General features: G+C 34.7%; 1 protein-coding gene across 1 annotated transcript; it reads right to left on the reverse strand.

The window, feature by feature from the left end:
• Positions 1-12,893: 12,893 nt before the first annotated feature.
• Positions 12,894-16,009, reverse strand: LOC115957143 (WAT1-related protein At2g39510-like). The gene is made up of 7 exons (XM_031075367.1): positions 15,810-16,009; positions 15,643-15,705; positions 15,420-15,536; positions 15,083-15,317; positions 13,771-13,932; positions 13,486-13,637; positions 12,894-13,095 (listed from the first exon to the last, which is right to left on the reverse strand). The coding sequence occupies exons 1-7, from the start codon at positions 16,007-16,009 to the stop codon at positions 12,894-12,896; spliced, it is 1,131 nt and encodes a 376-aa protein (XP_030931227.1).
• Positions 16,010-17,115: the final 1,106 nt, after the last annotated feature.

Below are 17,115 nucleotides of genomic sequence, written 5' to 3' on the forward strand. Positions count from 1 at the left end.
TGTCTACAATATTTTTTTTGAGAATATATTGTGTGTCTACAATATAAAGATAAATATGTCCTTTTAATTTTTAAACTTTGCCAATAAGAGTTTCGGTTAAGTGAGTCAGGAACAAACAGTGGCTGATCATTAATAGGACCAAGGGAGGCCTTGGCCCCCCTAAAAATTTTCAAAAAAATTAAGGACTTTTTTTTTTAAGAATTATCCTAAATGATTTGAAATTTTTTAAAAGAACCTTATCATTTTGGCCCCCCATATCCGACAATATACATATATATATAAGAAAGTCTAAAAATAAACATAACTTTCATTTAAATAGAAGAATAATACTAGAGATACAAACTATTTTACAAAAAATATTACAAATTACAAATGTAATTAGTGATTATTGGTAAATGAAAATGTGATATTAATGGTGGGTTTAAATAAAAACCAATAAACGGTTGGCCACATCAACATTTTGTAAAAATATTGTAAAATAAAGGTGTAAATGCACTTTTAGTCCCTACATTTTGACTTTTTTCCATTTTAGTTCCTACATTTTAATTTTACCACTTTTAGTCCCTAAACCAATTAACACGTGTTATTTTCGTCCTTTCTGTCAGTCAACCAATGGAAATAGCTAAGGAGGCAGCCGGAGGAATTAAAATAATATAAAATTGCCACATCACCCATGACACATTAGCATATAAATTTAAAAAATTAATTTATTAATTTTAACAAAATTAAAAAACATAAAAACAAAATTTAAACATTCAACATCTTTAAAATGAACACGTAGGTATTGTAACAATTACCTCTACAAATAAAAGGGAAAAATTTTTGATTTTCATCCCAACACATCTAAGGCTTACTTGTACCACAGCAGTAGAAAAATTGAAGGGCCAGCAGCTTTGTTGATTCACCACACCACCAAGTCCCCACACAATTGCAAAAAAATTTGCTTACAATGCTCTCACAAGTGACTCTCTCTCTCTTGCTCTCTCTGTCTCTATTAGCATTTGCCTTCTTCTTCTTCTTCTTCTTTTCCTCAATTCTTTCCTTTTCCCATTGCTTCCGCAGTTTTGTGTCTACAATATAAAAGTAAAAGTTCTATGTGACTAGACTAGACAAGAAAGAGTGAAAGACAAGCTTAAAGCTTCTGTAGGCCCCTTAACCCTGTACAGTGCACTTGTGTTGCTTTTCTTTTCATTTGCTTTCTTTTGATTTCTTTACTTTACTTTTCATTTGCTTTCTTTTTTATTTTCATTATAATATATTATTTGTTATTGTAATAATCAATATATTATATACCATATAACATTATAATTTATAAATGTACTTGATTAGTTTGATTAAAATATACAGTATATACTACTATATTAACATGTATTTAGCACTTCAAAAAAAAATTAACATGTATTTAGTTGTTGTTTATAACACATATTGAGTTATGAAATAATGTACATTACTATTTTAGATTTCATACACAAAAAGAAATTTATATATGGCCCTCCAAAGATAAATTCCTAACTCAGCCACTAGGAATAAATGTAATTTTTCTATTAGTTGTTAGAACCCTATACTCCAAACATGTTTAGAGCCAAACATTTTGCATGTAAAAGCTCCATTCCTGACCTCTATTGAAGAGTTTGTCGATTATATTATACACAATAAGGCTATGGTACCGGTGAACGAAGCTCAAGAGCGGCTTCTAGAGTTCCAAGATCACATTATCAGCTCTCAAGTGGTTCCTTCTCATCCAAGTTATGTGAAATGGATTGCTCCGGTAGAAAGGCATTTCAAAATTAATTTTGATGGAGTTACATTTGAAGTGTCCAACATGAGAGGTATTGGGGTCGTCATCCACAATCACAAAGGTCTGGTTATTGCTGCACTCACTCAAAAAATCCTTCTACCTCACTATGTGGATGTTGTGGAAGCTCTTGCAGCGAAGTCGTGCCATTTTGTTTTATAGGGAGATCGGACAGTCAAAAGTACTTTTTGAAGGCAATTCTTCATTGTTCCAGCATTGCAGAAAGGGTTGGCTCTGTTTACACAGTTTGGGCAGATTACTGATGATGCCATGGTGTTAGCTCAAGATGTGAAGGTTTGTAGCTTCAAGCATGTAGGGAGAAAAGGAAATGCAGTAGATCTTGTTGTTGAAATCAAGAATCCAAGCTCGAAGAAGGATCAACAATGGAGGAAAGCATGCAGAGACGGAGGAAAGCATGCAGAGAGAAAGTGAATCTTCTAGAGCTTCTGTGTGAATGATTTCGTATATTAAAATAACTGACTCTGTTCCTTTTATATAGCAGAAATAGAGGACCAAGTCAAGCTATACAATCAACCAATACAAAATGACAAGTGGCCTAACTAACTAAGTATAAAACTACTAAACTAATATCTACAAGATAATATCCACAAGATATTCTATGTGACAAATATCTACAAGACTAGATATTTACAACATATTCAACAATGTCATGCTAGTCTAAACTATCTAGTTGTACGTTGTAGCATGGGCAGTAGACATTTTAATAATCCCCCTCAAGATGAACCGTATATATTCATCAAGTTCATCTTGGAAAGAAGATAAAAGAACTGCCTCTGTCCAAGAGCTTTAGTGAAGCAATCTACTATCTGGTGCTTTGTTGGAATGTGGAAAGTCTTGATAACACCAGCTTGGATTTTCTCTCTAATGAAATGACAATCTACTTCCACATGCTTTTTTCTCTCATGACATACCGGATTGGCAGCAATGTACAGAGCAGCTTTGCTATCACAATACAGGTAAGCAGCTTGTGTATGATGCACCCCAAAGGTTTTGAACAAAGCAACTAACCATACAATTTCACTAGTTATTGTGGCCATAGCTCTGTACTCAGACTCGGCTGAGGATCTTGAGACAACTTGTTGTTTCTTGCATTTCCAGGAAATTAGAGAATCCCCTAGAAAAACACAAAAACCTGAAACAAATCTTCTTGTATCAATGCAAGCTACCCAGTCAACATCATAGTAAGCCTTTAGTTGTATACTTGAATCTGCTGAGAGAAACAAACCCTGCCCTGGTGTTTTCTTCAAGTATTTGATGATTCTATATGCTACTTGTAAATGAGGGACTTTAGGAGAGCTAAGAAATTGGCTCAATTTATGCACTGAATAGCATATATCAGGTCTGGTCAAAGTTAAGTAAAGAAGTTTGCCAATTAGTCTTCTATACTGTGACACATCTGAAACGAATTGACCAACAGAGTTGCTGAATTTTGCAGATGGCTCCATAGGTGTGCTTGCAGGTTTACTAGCCAACAAACATATATCAGCAAAAAGATCCAAGGTATATTTTCTCTGACATAAAGAGATACCTTTGGTAGTCCTAGCCACCTCAAGTCCAAGGAAATACTTCAATGTACCAAGATCCTTAAGCTTGAACTTAGTATCCAAAAGCTGTTTGAAAGAATTCACTGCATCCACATCATTGCTTGCAATCAAGATGTCATCAACATATACCAAAATGATAATGATAGAGCATCCCTGAACTCTAGTGAAGACTGAATAGTCAGATTTGGATTGTACAAACCCATGATCAACAATTGTGGTAGACAATTTAGCAAACCATTGTCTGCTAGCTTGTTTAAGTCCATACAATGACTTGAGCAATTTACAAACCTCCCCCTTGCTGCCAAAACCAGGTGGTGGATGCATGTAGACCTCCTCATAAAGATCACCATGGAGGAAAGCATTATTGACATCAAGCTGTGTCAAATGCCAACCAGAAATTGCAGCAAGAGCAAGTAAGGTCCTGACTGTGACAAACTTAACCACAGGAGAAAAGGTCTCAAAAAAACCAATGCCCTCAGTTTGAGTAAACCCCATAGCCACCAAACGAGCCTTATACCTCTCCACAGAACCATCAGCTTTCAACTTCACTCTGTAAACCCATTTACACCCAATGGGAACCTTACCAGGTGGAAGGGGACACATAACCCAAGTGTTGTTAGCCTTAAGAGCATCAAACTCAGCTTGCATTGCCTCTTGCCATCTAGGATCAAAGATGGCTTCAGCATAAGAATCAGGCTCCTTAGAAATAGAAAGGGAAATGGCAAAAGCTCTATGACAGGTAGAAAGTTTATCATAAGTCAAAGTGGATGAAATGGGGTAGAGAATACCTGAAGGAGCAGAAGCACTGGAATCAAGAGGTTGAGTAAGTGAAGCTGAAGCCAACACATGTGAAGAAGCTAGATTGCAATGATAATCAAGGAGATAAGAGGGTGCTTTGTGAGGTCTAGAAGACTTTCTTTAAGGCTGAGGTAAATGAGGAGAAACAGAAGTGGGAAGCACAGGTAAAGTAGGATCGGAATGAGGTTGCTCTAAGGTAGAAGGAGGAGAGTCAAGATCTGGAAACTCATCAGAAGGGGTTGCAATGTCTATGGTAAAAGCAGGAGTGAATTCTGCAGAAACAAGAAGAGTGAAAGATTCTGCAGAAACAGGTGATGAATGAGATTCAAGCACAACAGATTGGGATGGAAAGACTGAATCAGTGGGTGTTAAAAAAGGAATGGGGTTGGATTTAGAAGTCCAATGTTTAAAAGGAAAACATAACTCTTTGAAGACAACATCCCTGGAGACAAAACAAGTCCTAGAAGCCAAATCATAAAGCTTGTATCCTTTGGTACCAAAAGGATAACCAAGAAAAATACAAGCCTTGGCCCTAGGATCAAATTTGGACCTGTCTCTAGCCAAGGTAGAAGTATAACAAAGGCATCCAAAAGATTTAAGATGAATATATGAAGGAGGCTTACCTAGCAATATTTGAAATGGAGTGAGATCATGCAAAATAGGACTAGGAATTCTATTAATAAGGTAAGTTGCAGTGAGAACACAATCACCCCAAAACTTCAAAGGAAGATTAGCTTGAAACTCAAAGCTCTAGCAACAGCAAAAGATGCTGATGCTTCCTTTCAACCACTAAGTTTTGTTGTGGTGTTTCCACACAACTAAGCTGATGTATGATGCCTTTAGAAGCATAAAAAGAGTTTAAAGCAAACTCAAGTCCATTATCAGATCTAAGCATCTTAATAGGAACCTTAAATTGTGTAAAAATCATATTATAAAAGGTTTGAATCAAGCATGAAGTCTCAGACTTGTGTTTCATTAAGTAGACCCAAGTACACCTACTATGATCATCTACCAAAGTAAGGAAATACTTGGAGCCATTTAAAGAAGGAGTAGAATAGGGGCCCCAAATGTCAGCATGAATCAGATCAAAACAAGAAGAAGAAGAAGAAGAAATAGATGCAGGAAAAGGCAACCTTTTTTGCTTGGCTAGAGGACAAATAGAACAGTCAAAAGTTTTATTGATATTGCAATTAATGACATCTGGTACAAGAGAATGCAACAAGACTAATCTTTGTGGGGAAGGGTGACCTAACCTACAATGCCATAGGCTAGTGTTGTCAACATCAAATGTACAAGAATTGAAACAAAAGGAAGAGATTTTAGAAAGTTTAGCAAGTACAGTAGACACGGATTCAGGTAATGAAGCAGTAGACTGACTTCTTTGTAATGTGTAGAGCCCACCTTGCTTTTTACCCAACCCAATCATCTTCCAGTGCTATAAGTCCTGAATAAGACAAAATTGTGAGAGGAAGATGCAACAACGAGAAGAGGATTGAGTCAGTTTACTAATGGAGATTCAATTAAAAGAGAATGTGGGAATGCAAAGCACATTTTCTAACAGCAAAGTGGGAGAAACTTGAACAGTTCCAATATGTGAAACCTTAGCCATGTCACCATTGGGCAATCTAACAGAGATGTGAACTATGGAGGTAATGGAAGTAAAGGATTGGATGGAATGAATCATATGGTCTGTAGCACCATATCTAAAATCCAGTCACTGGAACTAATGTGAGTTGTGACTATACTGGAAGAAAAAACAGAATATTCTAAAGAAGGAGCTAACCAAATACCTGAAACCTCATGTCCCTGAAGAGCAAAGGAAGACTGAGTAGGCTGAGTGATGATGTTGGCAACTTGGTGTGTGTCAGAACCTCCTCCTGGTGTTGCTTGTGTACCAAAGTGACTGTGAGAATTCAGCAAGCCAAGTAATTATTGATACTCGGATCGGGTTAAGTTGACACTTTCATCAAGAGAAGCATCAGCTGTTACAACATTATTGGCAAAGGAAGCTGCTTGTGGAGCCTTATTTTTAAACTTGTAACCAGGGGGGTATCTGTGAAGCTTGTAGCACTTGTCAACAACGTGGCCTAAAACACCACAATGAGTGCATTGTAGTCTACTAGATTTAGCTTTGTTGAATGACCAGCCAGAACCACTAGTCTTGACTGCTAGAGCAGAAGACTCAATAGTATTCTTCTTGCCAACCTTTCTTTGTTTCTCATCTTGAATCAAGAGAGAAAACACCTTGCCCATGGGAGGAATGGGATCCATCAGTAGAATCTGCCCTCTAACTGTGGTATAAGTTTCATTAAGCCCCATCAAAAAAGACATAACACAATCTTCAGCCTGATGACCACAGGAGCAAATCCTATAATCTGAAAGTTCTTGCCACAGTGACTTAAAGTTGGTGTAATAGCTACTGATGCTCAAATCTTCTTGTGCGAAGGAGCATATTTCTTGTCTTAACTCAAAGATGCGTGGTCCATTGCCTTGAGAGAATCTGTGTTGCAAGTCCAACCAAACTTCCCTAGCTGTTTTGAAATAAACCACATTTGGTTGAAGATCCTTAGACACAGAACTGAATAGCCAAGATAGAACAGTGCTATTGCATTTGCACCAAGCAGTGTAAAGAGGATATTCCACAAATTGAGGCTTCAACAGAGAACCATCAATGAAACCTATTTTGGATTTGGCATCCAAAGCTATGAGAACAGCCCTACTCCAGGTGCTGTAGTTCTCCTCAATGAGATGTTGCACAACCAATGATACACCAGGATTGTCACTGTTTAACAAGAAATATAGGCTGGAAGAGTTCTCCCATGGCTGAATGGTTGGAACTGTGGCTGTGGTTCTTGGCGTGCTATCACTCATTTCTTCAGATCAAAGATCAAGAATTGATGAACTACAAACAAGGCCAGGAACAAATACTCCACAACTAATAATGATGAATTCTAAATCAGAATTCAACAAGAACAACAACAAAAGCCACAAAAATCCTAGAATTCAATAAGAACAGTAACAAAAGATTCAAAATTCTCAGAATGAGAATTGAACCAAGAATTGTATGTAAATCTTTGAAGAATTAAAGATTTCGACAATGAATTCAATCATAGAAACCCTAAGTCTCTATTATAAGAATCGAGAATTGAATTTTCAACGATCAAATCAAGATCCAAGTGAAATTCAATTATTGAAACCCTAATTTCTGATTTTAATTTGCTAAGAATTGCAAAGAAAATCAAAACATAGGGGAAAGAAAATTGTGCGCAAATCAAGAGAAAATACAAAGAAATTTCTACTCGATCTAAAAAAATGCACAAAGAAGAGAAAGAATTGAACGAGGAATTGAACTAGCAAATACAGAGTGTACCAAGAATGAAGACTCTGATCTAGTTCGGCTCTGATACCATGTTGAAATCAAGAATCCAAGCTCGAAGAAGGATCAACAATGGAGGAAAGCATGCAGAGACGTGAAGGAAATCATGCAGAGAGAAAGTGAATCTTTTAGAGCTTCTGTGTGAATGATTTCGTATATTAAAATAACTGACTCTGTTCCTTTTATATAGCAGAAACAGAGGACCACGTCAAGCTATACAATCAGCCAATACAAAATGACAAGTGGCCTAACTAACTAAGTATAAAACTACTAAACTAATATCTACAAGATAATATCTACAAGATATTCTATGTGACAAATATCTACAAGACTAGATATTTACAATATATTCAACAATGTCATGCTAGTCTAAACTATCTAGTTGTACGTTGTAGCATGGGCAGTAGACATTTTAATACTTGTGCTTGTACGGAGGGCAAATTTGTGTTTTGATATTTAGTCTGAATGTGGAGGATGTTCCCCTAGAAATTGATTTTTTGTTTCATCTGATTTAGCTTGTATTCGATTAAATGAAAGTTCAGACTTTCTTCTCAAAAAAAAAAAATATATATATATATATATATATATTAGTGGCTCTAATTATGTACATGTTTGAAAATTATTTATTTTTGGTAGCTTATTTGTATAATGTGTGACAACAAGCTAAAAATTAATTTATTTTTAAAAACCTGAAACTTATATTATTTGAAATAAAATTAAGACAAAAGGTAGTATGAGACCCACAAACAATAGATAATTTAAACAAAAAAACTAACTTATAATCGATTGCGAAAGCACACTTAAAGCAATAGAGAGAAGAGAGGCCATGCCATCTCTATCTTGCCCTTTTTTTAAAAAATTAAAGGTGATAATAGTTTTGTTCAGCTGTAATGACAACGCAATCCATCTCATAGTTAAAGGCTTAAGGTAGTGTTTTCATGGCGTGTTTGCATTTGTTGCTATATTTTATTATGATTGTTAGGACATATGTGATTTACTTGTTAGGAACATATATCACTATTTTATGTAATTGACTAATCTTTTGACAAAACGCACTTTACTTGTATTTGGATAGATCTAGGATGTGTTTAATACTTCAAGAAATTTTGTTTCAAGATCAAGTGTTAAAGCTATGCGAGTCTGTCCAAGAAACAAGCTGAAGAAGTGCCTATCATTAAAGCTCGACAGCTAGCCATCTATCGAGCTTAAGAAGCTGTTCCAGTCCCATGGCTCTACAGCTGCTCGATAGATAAGCATCTATCGAGGTTTATGAAAAACAGAGTTTCAGTTCTATTTTGACTCCAATCCGTGATTATGTGTTTGGGCTTTCTTTTCTCACAACCCTAGACATATAAAAGGATTATTTTAAGGGCTGTCAAAGTGTTCACAAGTTGCACAAATGTTGAGCAAAGTTTGTTCAAGAAAATTGTGATCGAAGACACAGTTTTGCCCTAGTTCATCATTCTTGTGAAGAAGTTGCTGTGTTTGTGCACCATAGGGTTTTGTGACCAAACTTCTTCTTGATCTTCATCGTTGGGATGAACTAAAGAAATTTGCAGCCAACAACCTTCTCTAGTTGGTGATTGAAGTCACGTATTGAGATCTGCGCAATTGGTTAGTCACATACTAGGAGCCGTGCATGAAAAGGAGAAATTGTCACTACAGAACAAGTCCAATTGGATATTGGGGTAAGGGTTTAACTATAGGTTGGTATAAGGTACTGAGATTCCTTTACTTGTAACCGCTTGTTGTGATAATAGTGGAATTTCGGGAATGGTGATCTTAAAATCACCCAGTGGGGTTTTTGCCGTATTGGTTTTCCCCATTTGTAAACAAATCACCATGTCAATTTATTTTCCACTGGATACTTAGTTTATTGGTGATTTGTTTGTGCTACCATGCGTTTGCATGTTAATTAACTTAATTAATTCACTTGGCTAAATTAATTGGTTAATTTATTATAAGGGGTCAATTCGTTTTTAGCCTATCAATAAAAAATATTATTATTTATTTATGGAAAAATACACTTTTTCACTTTAAACGATACCGCATTCTATTCTTGCCTCCTAAACTACAAAAATGTACAATCAGCCTTTAAACTAAAACTCGTGCAATGCTTTACTGCCTCTTGTCACTTTCTCAGTTAAATCTAACGAAATGTAGTATTAAAAGATCAATTTACCTTCAACCATCTATTTTGTAGGGAGAGGTAAATTGGTCTTTAATTCTCAATTTCATTAGAGACTTTACCCCAAAACAAATGGAAGGGGGTAAAATGCTTCGCTAATTTTAGTTTAAGGAGCCAATCATGCATTATAGAAAAAAAATAAAAATAAAAAATAAATAAATAAAATTGCTTTGGAAAAGTTTCAACTCATGTGACCTACAGCGCTTTACTCCCTTCTGTCACTTTCTCAATTAAATCCAATGAAATGTAGCATTAAAAGATCAATTTACCCTCAACCATCTATTTGGAGGGAGGAGTAAATTGGTCTTTTAATGCTCAATTTTGTTAGAGACTTAACCCCAAAACAAATGGAAGGGGGTAAAATGTTACGATGATTTTAGTTTAGGTAGCCGATCATGCATTACAGGAAAAAAAATGCTCTGGAAAAGTTTCAACTCATGTGACCTACAAATTGACCCAACTAGCCATTTTAGTGGTTTGGGTATAGGATGACCAATTTTTGTTCACGGGTCCAAAAATCTCTATCCATATATCTATATTTTTCCTTCAGATTCAAGAGGATTAATGAGTTTGGGTCTAATTTTTCCCAATCTTGTTGTTTTTTACTCTCTTTTTCTTTCCGATTCGGATAAATACATTTTGATGGGCTCAAGAAAAACACCCAATTACCCCCTGTTTTCTTTCCTCTATTTTTTCAATCTAACCAAACAAAGGAAAACTTAAAAACCTCATGCATTTTTTCCTTTGATTTTTTATTTACCCCCATTTCACCCTAACCAAACGAACTCAATCAAAAATCACTCTCTTCAGATTCTGTCCAGTCCAGTTTTTTTTTTTTTTTTTTTAAATACCTATAAACAAACATATTACACAAGCTTAGCATCCTGCACGTGATTTTTAGTCAACAAATCATATATGTAGTATGTACTTTCCTTCATTCATTGCCTAAAGAAGAAGTGAAACGTAAGGCCTGAATTCAATGCTGAGAAAGTAACGTACAAAACCAAATAATGGAGATGCAACAATCTTTTGGTAGAAATGGAGATGCAATTCGTGCACATACCTTAAAATTCAAGCCATATATATAACACTAGAGGTGCAAAAACAAAGTATTACAAATGATACAATCATACTAAGGGTCCATTTGGATACAACTTATTTTGCTGAAAACTGAAAACTAAAAACTGAAAATACTGTAGCAAAATAATTTTTAAATAGGTGAAAAATTACTGTTCACTCTTTTTTTTACTGTTCATATGCCTTGATGCACTGTTCATGTGTCTTGATGCACTGTTCATGTTCCATGAACAGTGCACCAGGCACTGGTCTTTAAAAAAAAAAGCGCTGAAAACGCGCAAACACAAGGAAACGTGAACGTGAACGTGGATCCAAACCCACACTAATAGTATGCTCGTCTGGCTGATTAATTAAAAATTTTATGTAAAAAAATATTTTACAAATATTATTGAAATTATTATTATAATAATTAGTGAGTCACTTGAAACTAAATTACCTACCCTACTACATACTCATTTGACCCACTTACAATATGTAGGGTACGTTTAGTACACTAAATGGGGATTACGACATGAATTGTAATCTTTATTATTGGTAATAAAGTGTGTTGTAATGTAATAACTAAACCTATTCATTAGTTTATGTAAGGACACGATTCGTGGCGGACCGTAACAGTGTCGGGTTCGCACGTAAAAATGCCCTAACAATATCATTTGTAGAGCGTGGGTTTGAAAGGCTAGGCCTTGATCGCCAGGCGGTGGGTTTTTCGTGGTATTCGTGCGTGTCTAGGTTATCTTCACCCATGGAGTCTTTCTCCTGGAGGTGGACTGGGAGACTCTGGTTTTTGGCCATTTTTCCCAGCCCCCCGGTTGGTGTACCTTCCTTTTTATTATATAGTCCGTCTTGGCTGATCCTGACCCTCCACTTGTAGGTCAGGCAGGAGCTTATTTCTGTATCCATCTCATCAACCGTCTCGTCTAACTTTCTATTAGTTGCATGGATCGAAGTTTACACCGTCCAAACGTCTTTTCTCATTAATCAGTTCTGGGTATTGGCAGGTGCATTTACTGAAGAGGGGACGCATTTTCCTTGATCCAATTTCACACCCTGCTTCCCTATGGGCCCCATTCCGTTCACATCCCCTTGAGGGGGCTGTTTGGGGATTGCGTCCACCATGATGTTGGTCTTCCCATTGAAGCTCTGGAATGCCGAGGACAGGGTAAGTTCTCAGCCGTTCCCCTTGCTACCCCAGCCACTGATCATTCGTCCTCGGCAAGATACCTCCTCGGCACGGGCCCTGGGCCCAGATAGAGTTTGGGCCGGATTGCAGACCTCTCGGACCCACAGTTTAGTTGTGAGTTATAACATTAGAATGAAACTTAACATTTATTTTAAGAAATATCTTACTTATACAATTATATTTCCTTAAAAATTGTTATTTTTAAATTCAAGAGAGATATGTGTTATTTTTTATGATTTTTTATTTTTATAATTGTTAGATGTGTATAGAAAGTTTTTTTATTTGGAAATATATTAAGTTTTGAAATTATTGCACTTACTAAGAAATAGCTAATACAACTTTTTAAAGAGGAATAATTATTCCTCATTTTGAAGAATAGCTATTCATAAGGAATGACTATTCATTATAATAAAAACATAACCAAACTAAAAAATAACTAAACTCTAGGAATAACTATTACATTACAATGTCTATTACAGTCTACCAAACATGCCCATAATTTGCAAGTTTTATTACATCAAATATAGGATTATGATAGATGATTAAAACAAAATAAAATTTTAGTTTTAATATCTTGAAATTTTAAGAAATAGATATTTATAGTTAGGGAAGAATTTTTACTTTCTTAAAACTTATCAGGTAATAGAGTTTTAGCTAAATTAAACTGTCTTAACAATAAATGAGATAAACAAATTTAATAATTAATGAAAGTGTAACCACTTGTCATGGAGAAAAAATAGCCACTTAGTGCACTACTACTATTAAAATCCAAATTTTATTATATAGCATTTTTTTTTTTTTTTTTTTTTTGAGAATCTATTATATAGCATATGATTTCACAAGGAATTGAACATTTTTCATATAGAAAACTCCAATTACAACAATAAGCATATAATATATCATATCCGCTATTTTCATGCAGTTCCATCGGTAGATTTTGTACTTGTCATATTGATGGCCATAAATTCTTGATTTGAAGTCGTCATCCGCTCATCTGCAGTAGCCGTATTTTGGGCAGTTGGTACTACTACCCTTTCAGCACCTGACTTCTGATCCTGGTTCTTGCCCCATAAAAACATATATAGGCCAACAATAATGACAATCGCTCCAATAACGCTAAAAATAGTTCAGATGCCTAAGTTAGTCCATAGTCATACAATATTTATAATTCTAAATCTTTTTCCAACAATTTTCTTTAACCAAATAAAGCGTATCAACTACAATAATTAAATAATGTGTTTTTTTGATGAATGTCCCAAATGAAACAAAAGATTTTGAATCAAAATTCTAAACACTTTTTTTCTCTATGCATAATTGTAATGCTAGGGACAATTTCTTTTTACAACTATTAATATGGCATATTATGATTAGAGCAACATTACTTTCTCATTATTGATACCACTTTTATTATGCACTAATCACAGCAAGTCATGTTAATAATTGTGAAAAATCTGATGCTGCTAGGCTTATTAGTAGGCCTAATAGGACAGAAAAATCAATGCGCACCTTCCTAAGAACATTGTCTCGACCAAAATGAAGGAGCCCATAATTGCAACTAGAATTGTGCTTAGTGGACTAAAAGCAGTCACGAAAACAGGTCCTTTTTCCTTTATTACCATTCCATAAATGTAAATGCTGAACGCTGTAGTTACTATGCCCTGCATAAAATTTCAGTTGAGAGTATAAATGCAAGTCTTAGACATAGCTAGAGCTTCAAAATATTTTTGAAAGAAGCATTGTGAAGAGAAAAGCACATCAAAAGAAAATGTAATTGAACGTAGAGTTTCTCACAGCATATACAACAGCTATGAGCTTAATATCAAAGCGCATTGACCAAGCCGTAAGGTTCCTCCATTCCATAGCAAAAGCCACTATGGTACTTTCTAGTGTGCCCATCAAACTTATTAAAGCTGCTAGGGAAAGCTCTGTGGGGTATGATTCCAGTGTAATTGCCTACAAAGCAACAATTATATCTCATCACTAATTAAGTCTAACTAAAACTTTTTTGGAATGCTAAGAACATCGTAGTTCAATTGGCAATTTTTAGTATTTCTAACGGAAACTTCTAGAGTGTACAATCCCCTTTTTTCCATCATTGTAACTATCAAATTATAAAATCAAAAAGGGAAAAAAAATACATTTTGGAAAGCCTTGTGCAAGAAGATCAAGTTGATTGTAATGTATAAAATTAGATTCATTTATCATACTCTGATTTTGGTGATTATTAAAAAAAAAATGGATAGAGTTTTCTTCCAAATTTTTGTGGTGATTTGTAAAACCATACATATGTTAAATATGACTCATTAAATATGTCATGTGACTGAAGTACAATGATTGTCTTTTGAATTGTTCATGTAATGGGTTGGAAAAATGTTCCTCCAAACTGGTTTGGAAGTAAGCTCTAGGAAAAAAATGAGTCATAATAACTTTGGCAACAACAATAATCATGTTGCTTACTATAATGTTTTAGATGTTTACAAAGGTCATGCGATAAAAATAAAAACTTGCGTGAAAGAATGGGTTGGAAAAATGTTCCTCCAAACTAGTTTGGAAGTAATCTCTAGGGTAAAAAAAAAAGAGTCATAATAATTTTGGCAACAACAATAATTATGTTGTTTACTATAATGTTTTAGATGTTTACAAAGGTCATGCGACAAAACTAAAAACTTGCGGGAAAGAGGGTTGCAAATTTTTGTGTTTGAGTCATTGCAAAAAAGGTTCATTTGTGGAGGAAATATGTGTAGAAGGTTTTGGAACCACTACGGTGGAAAGACAAGCAGGACTTTTGTTGAGATTGCATGGTGTTTATGTTACAAAGGTTTTGTATGTTCTAACAGATTGTGAGTACTGTTTCTTTTGTTTACTACTTTCATTATTATTTCTTTAGATTTGGTATGTTATACCAATAATTGAATTCCTCCAGTGTTGGAATATCCGTTTGGAACATGCATAATTTATTCAATTAATCCACTGCATGAGTGTTTGGGGTTTAAATTAAATTTTCCAATGGCCACTAACCTAATCCACTTGCTCGAGCATGCTCACTTTAAACTACTGAAGTTGCAAATTAAATTAAATTAATTAATGCTGATTAGACTCTTACTTGAAGAATAATGTAACCAGACTGGCAGAAAAAACCTGCTAGCATCATGAGAGCACCCTTGACATCTTGCTTATTTGCTGCACTTGCAGATTCTTGATGGCAATGTCCATATGTACATGGCAAATTCCACGAAGGACCTTTAACCAGAGTCATAAGCATAGCTCCTCCAATCGTGACTATGGTCCCCAATACCTTTGCCTGGCTACCCCGTCTCCTAATATTTACTTTCTCAAGACTACAAAAGCATCCACAAATATTTGAAGCACCCCGTATATTTAATACATCATGTATATATATGCATGCACAAACGTACGTGAATGCAACTAAAGAGAATTACCGTAAAATCCAAGCCATTGCAAATGTAAACACAGGAACAACATTGAACAATGCTCTTGAATAAGTTGCTGAAGTAAGCTTCACCCCCTCGTAGTACAAGTTCTGGTATGCTACAGGCCTGAGTAGTAAAAAATGATAGTTTAAGTGTAATCCAACTGGGCAAAAAAATATATATGTGTAAAATGTTTCGGTTGAAGCTTAAGACCAAAAGCTTAAATTCTTACCCCAATAAGGCAAGCAACATAATCTTGGCAAAGACAGAGTAGGTCAACTTTGCCCTTTTCTTCCTGTTAAGAGCATTAAATTAATGTGATTAGCTTTTTCATCTACATGTAATTGAAGAAAAGAGTAGAAATCCTGTAAATTTAATAAGAAGGGAAGAGATGGAGACCTATCGTAGAAAATGGCGAAAGGAGCAATGACCATAGTGGCGACGGCATATCGGTAGGCTATGAACACACGTGGATTCATTCCCTTGTTTAGGGCAAGCTTAGCGATTATGGACATCCCTGCATGGCCAAGTTGCACTAAAATTATTGCCACAAATGGCTTCACCTTCTTATACAATTGAGTCCTAGCCTCCATAGACATGTTAAGCTAAATCTCTCTTCTTTCTCTCTAGTCTCTAATGTGAAAAGGTTCAAGCAAAATGAAGTATGAAGTTCACTATATAGACACAGTCCTTTTTTTTCTTTTTCTCATGGATAAAAATCAATCATAATACTTCCACCTTTATAACTTGTTTGGGAGAGGGGAATTAAAAGGGGGAATGGAATATAAAAAATAATTAAAGAAATAAAAAATTATTTTCATTCCTGAGAGTTTAATAGGAGAGAAAAAATAAAACCTTTTTGTTATTTCTTTTTGTCATAAGTCTTTTTTTAATCCCTCCAAAATTTGGAGGAAATGATGGAAAGAAATATGTTTTACAATATTTTTTATTAAAGGAATGACATAAAACATATTTTTTATTAAAGGAATGACATGATGATGATGATGATAATGATGATGATGATGATGATAATGATGATGATAATAATAAGAATAATGTCATAAAATTATTATTTTTTCCACTCAAATCCCAAATATTGTTACTTTACAGTTCTTTTCAAACATTTAAACAAAAAGGAGGCAAGTATATAATTCTTGTGTGTTCTTTTTCTTTCTTTTTTTCCTATTCTATCAATGGCAGCTCCATGAAACTTTTTTCAATGGATTATTAAGGAATTTAAATTAAATAAAATTTAATAAAAAGCGAACTTAAATATATTGAGTTATCGACAAAATAATAACATGTAAATATATAAATTTTTACAATTTCCTTCAAAAACTTTTTATATTTTAAAATCGTTATATGATAATTCATTACCAGTTGTCATTATCTATTATCAATGTGAATCGGAGTTACAATTTTATTTTGCAGTTGTCATATCTATTTGTCATAGTTTTTATAAAAATATTGTAAGCTAAATGATAAAATTCAATTCAACTTCACAGTATTAATTACTGACCTATACTATCATACATAAACAATATACTAAGTAGCTACTTAAACAGTCAAATGCTTAAACGATCACTAACTTTACTTTTTTTTCTAGAATCACTAATGTAGGGGTAAGGGCCCAAGATCGCATATTAGGTCTTGGGCTTTATCCGAGGGGATAAACAGGTCCGAAGAGAAACCACAAATGATGAGG

Source organism: Quercus lobata, chromosome 8, assembly GCF_001633185.2.
Source record: "Quercus lobata isolate SW786 chromosome 8, ValleyOak3.0 Primary Assembly, whole genome shotgun sequence".
Lineage (NCBI taxonomy): Eukaryota > Viridiplantae > Streptophyta > Magnoliopsida > Fagales > Fagaceae > Quercus > Quercus lobata.

Excerpts from the sequence above, each read along its gene's own strand:
- LOC115957143 (XM_031075367.1), bottom strand. The coding sequence starts at position 16,009 with ATGTCTATGGAGGCTAGGACTCAATTGTATAAGAAGGTGAAGCCATTT. Across the intron at positions 15,706-15,809 it reads TTCGCCATTTTCTACGATAG|GAAGAAAAGGGCAAAGTTGA; the intron begins GTCTCCATCTCT and ends TGCTCTTAACAG. Across the intron at positions 13,638-13,770 it reads TCATAGCTGTTGTATATGCT|GGCATAGTAACTACAGCGTT; the intron begins GTGAGAAACTCT and ends AATTTTATGCAG.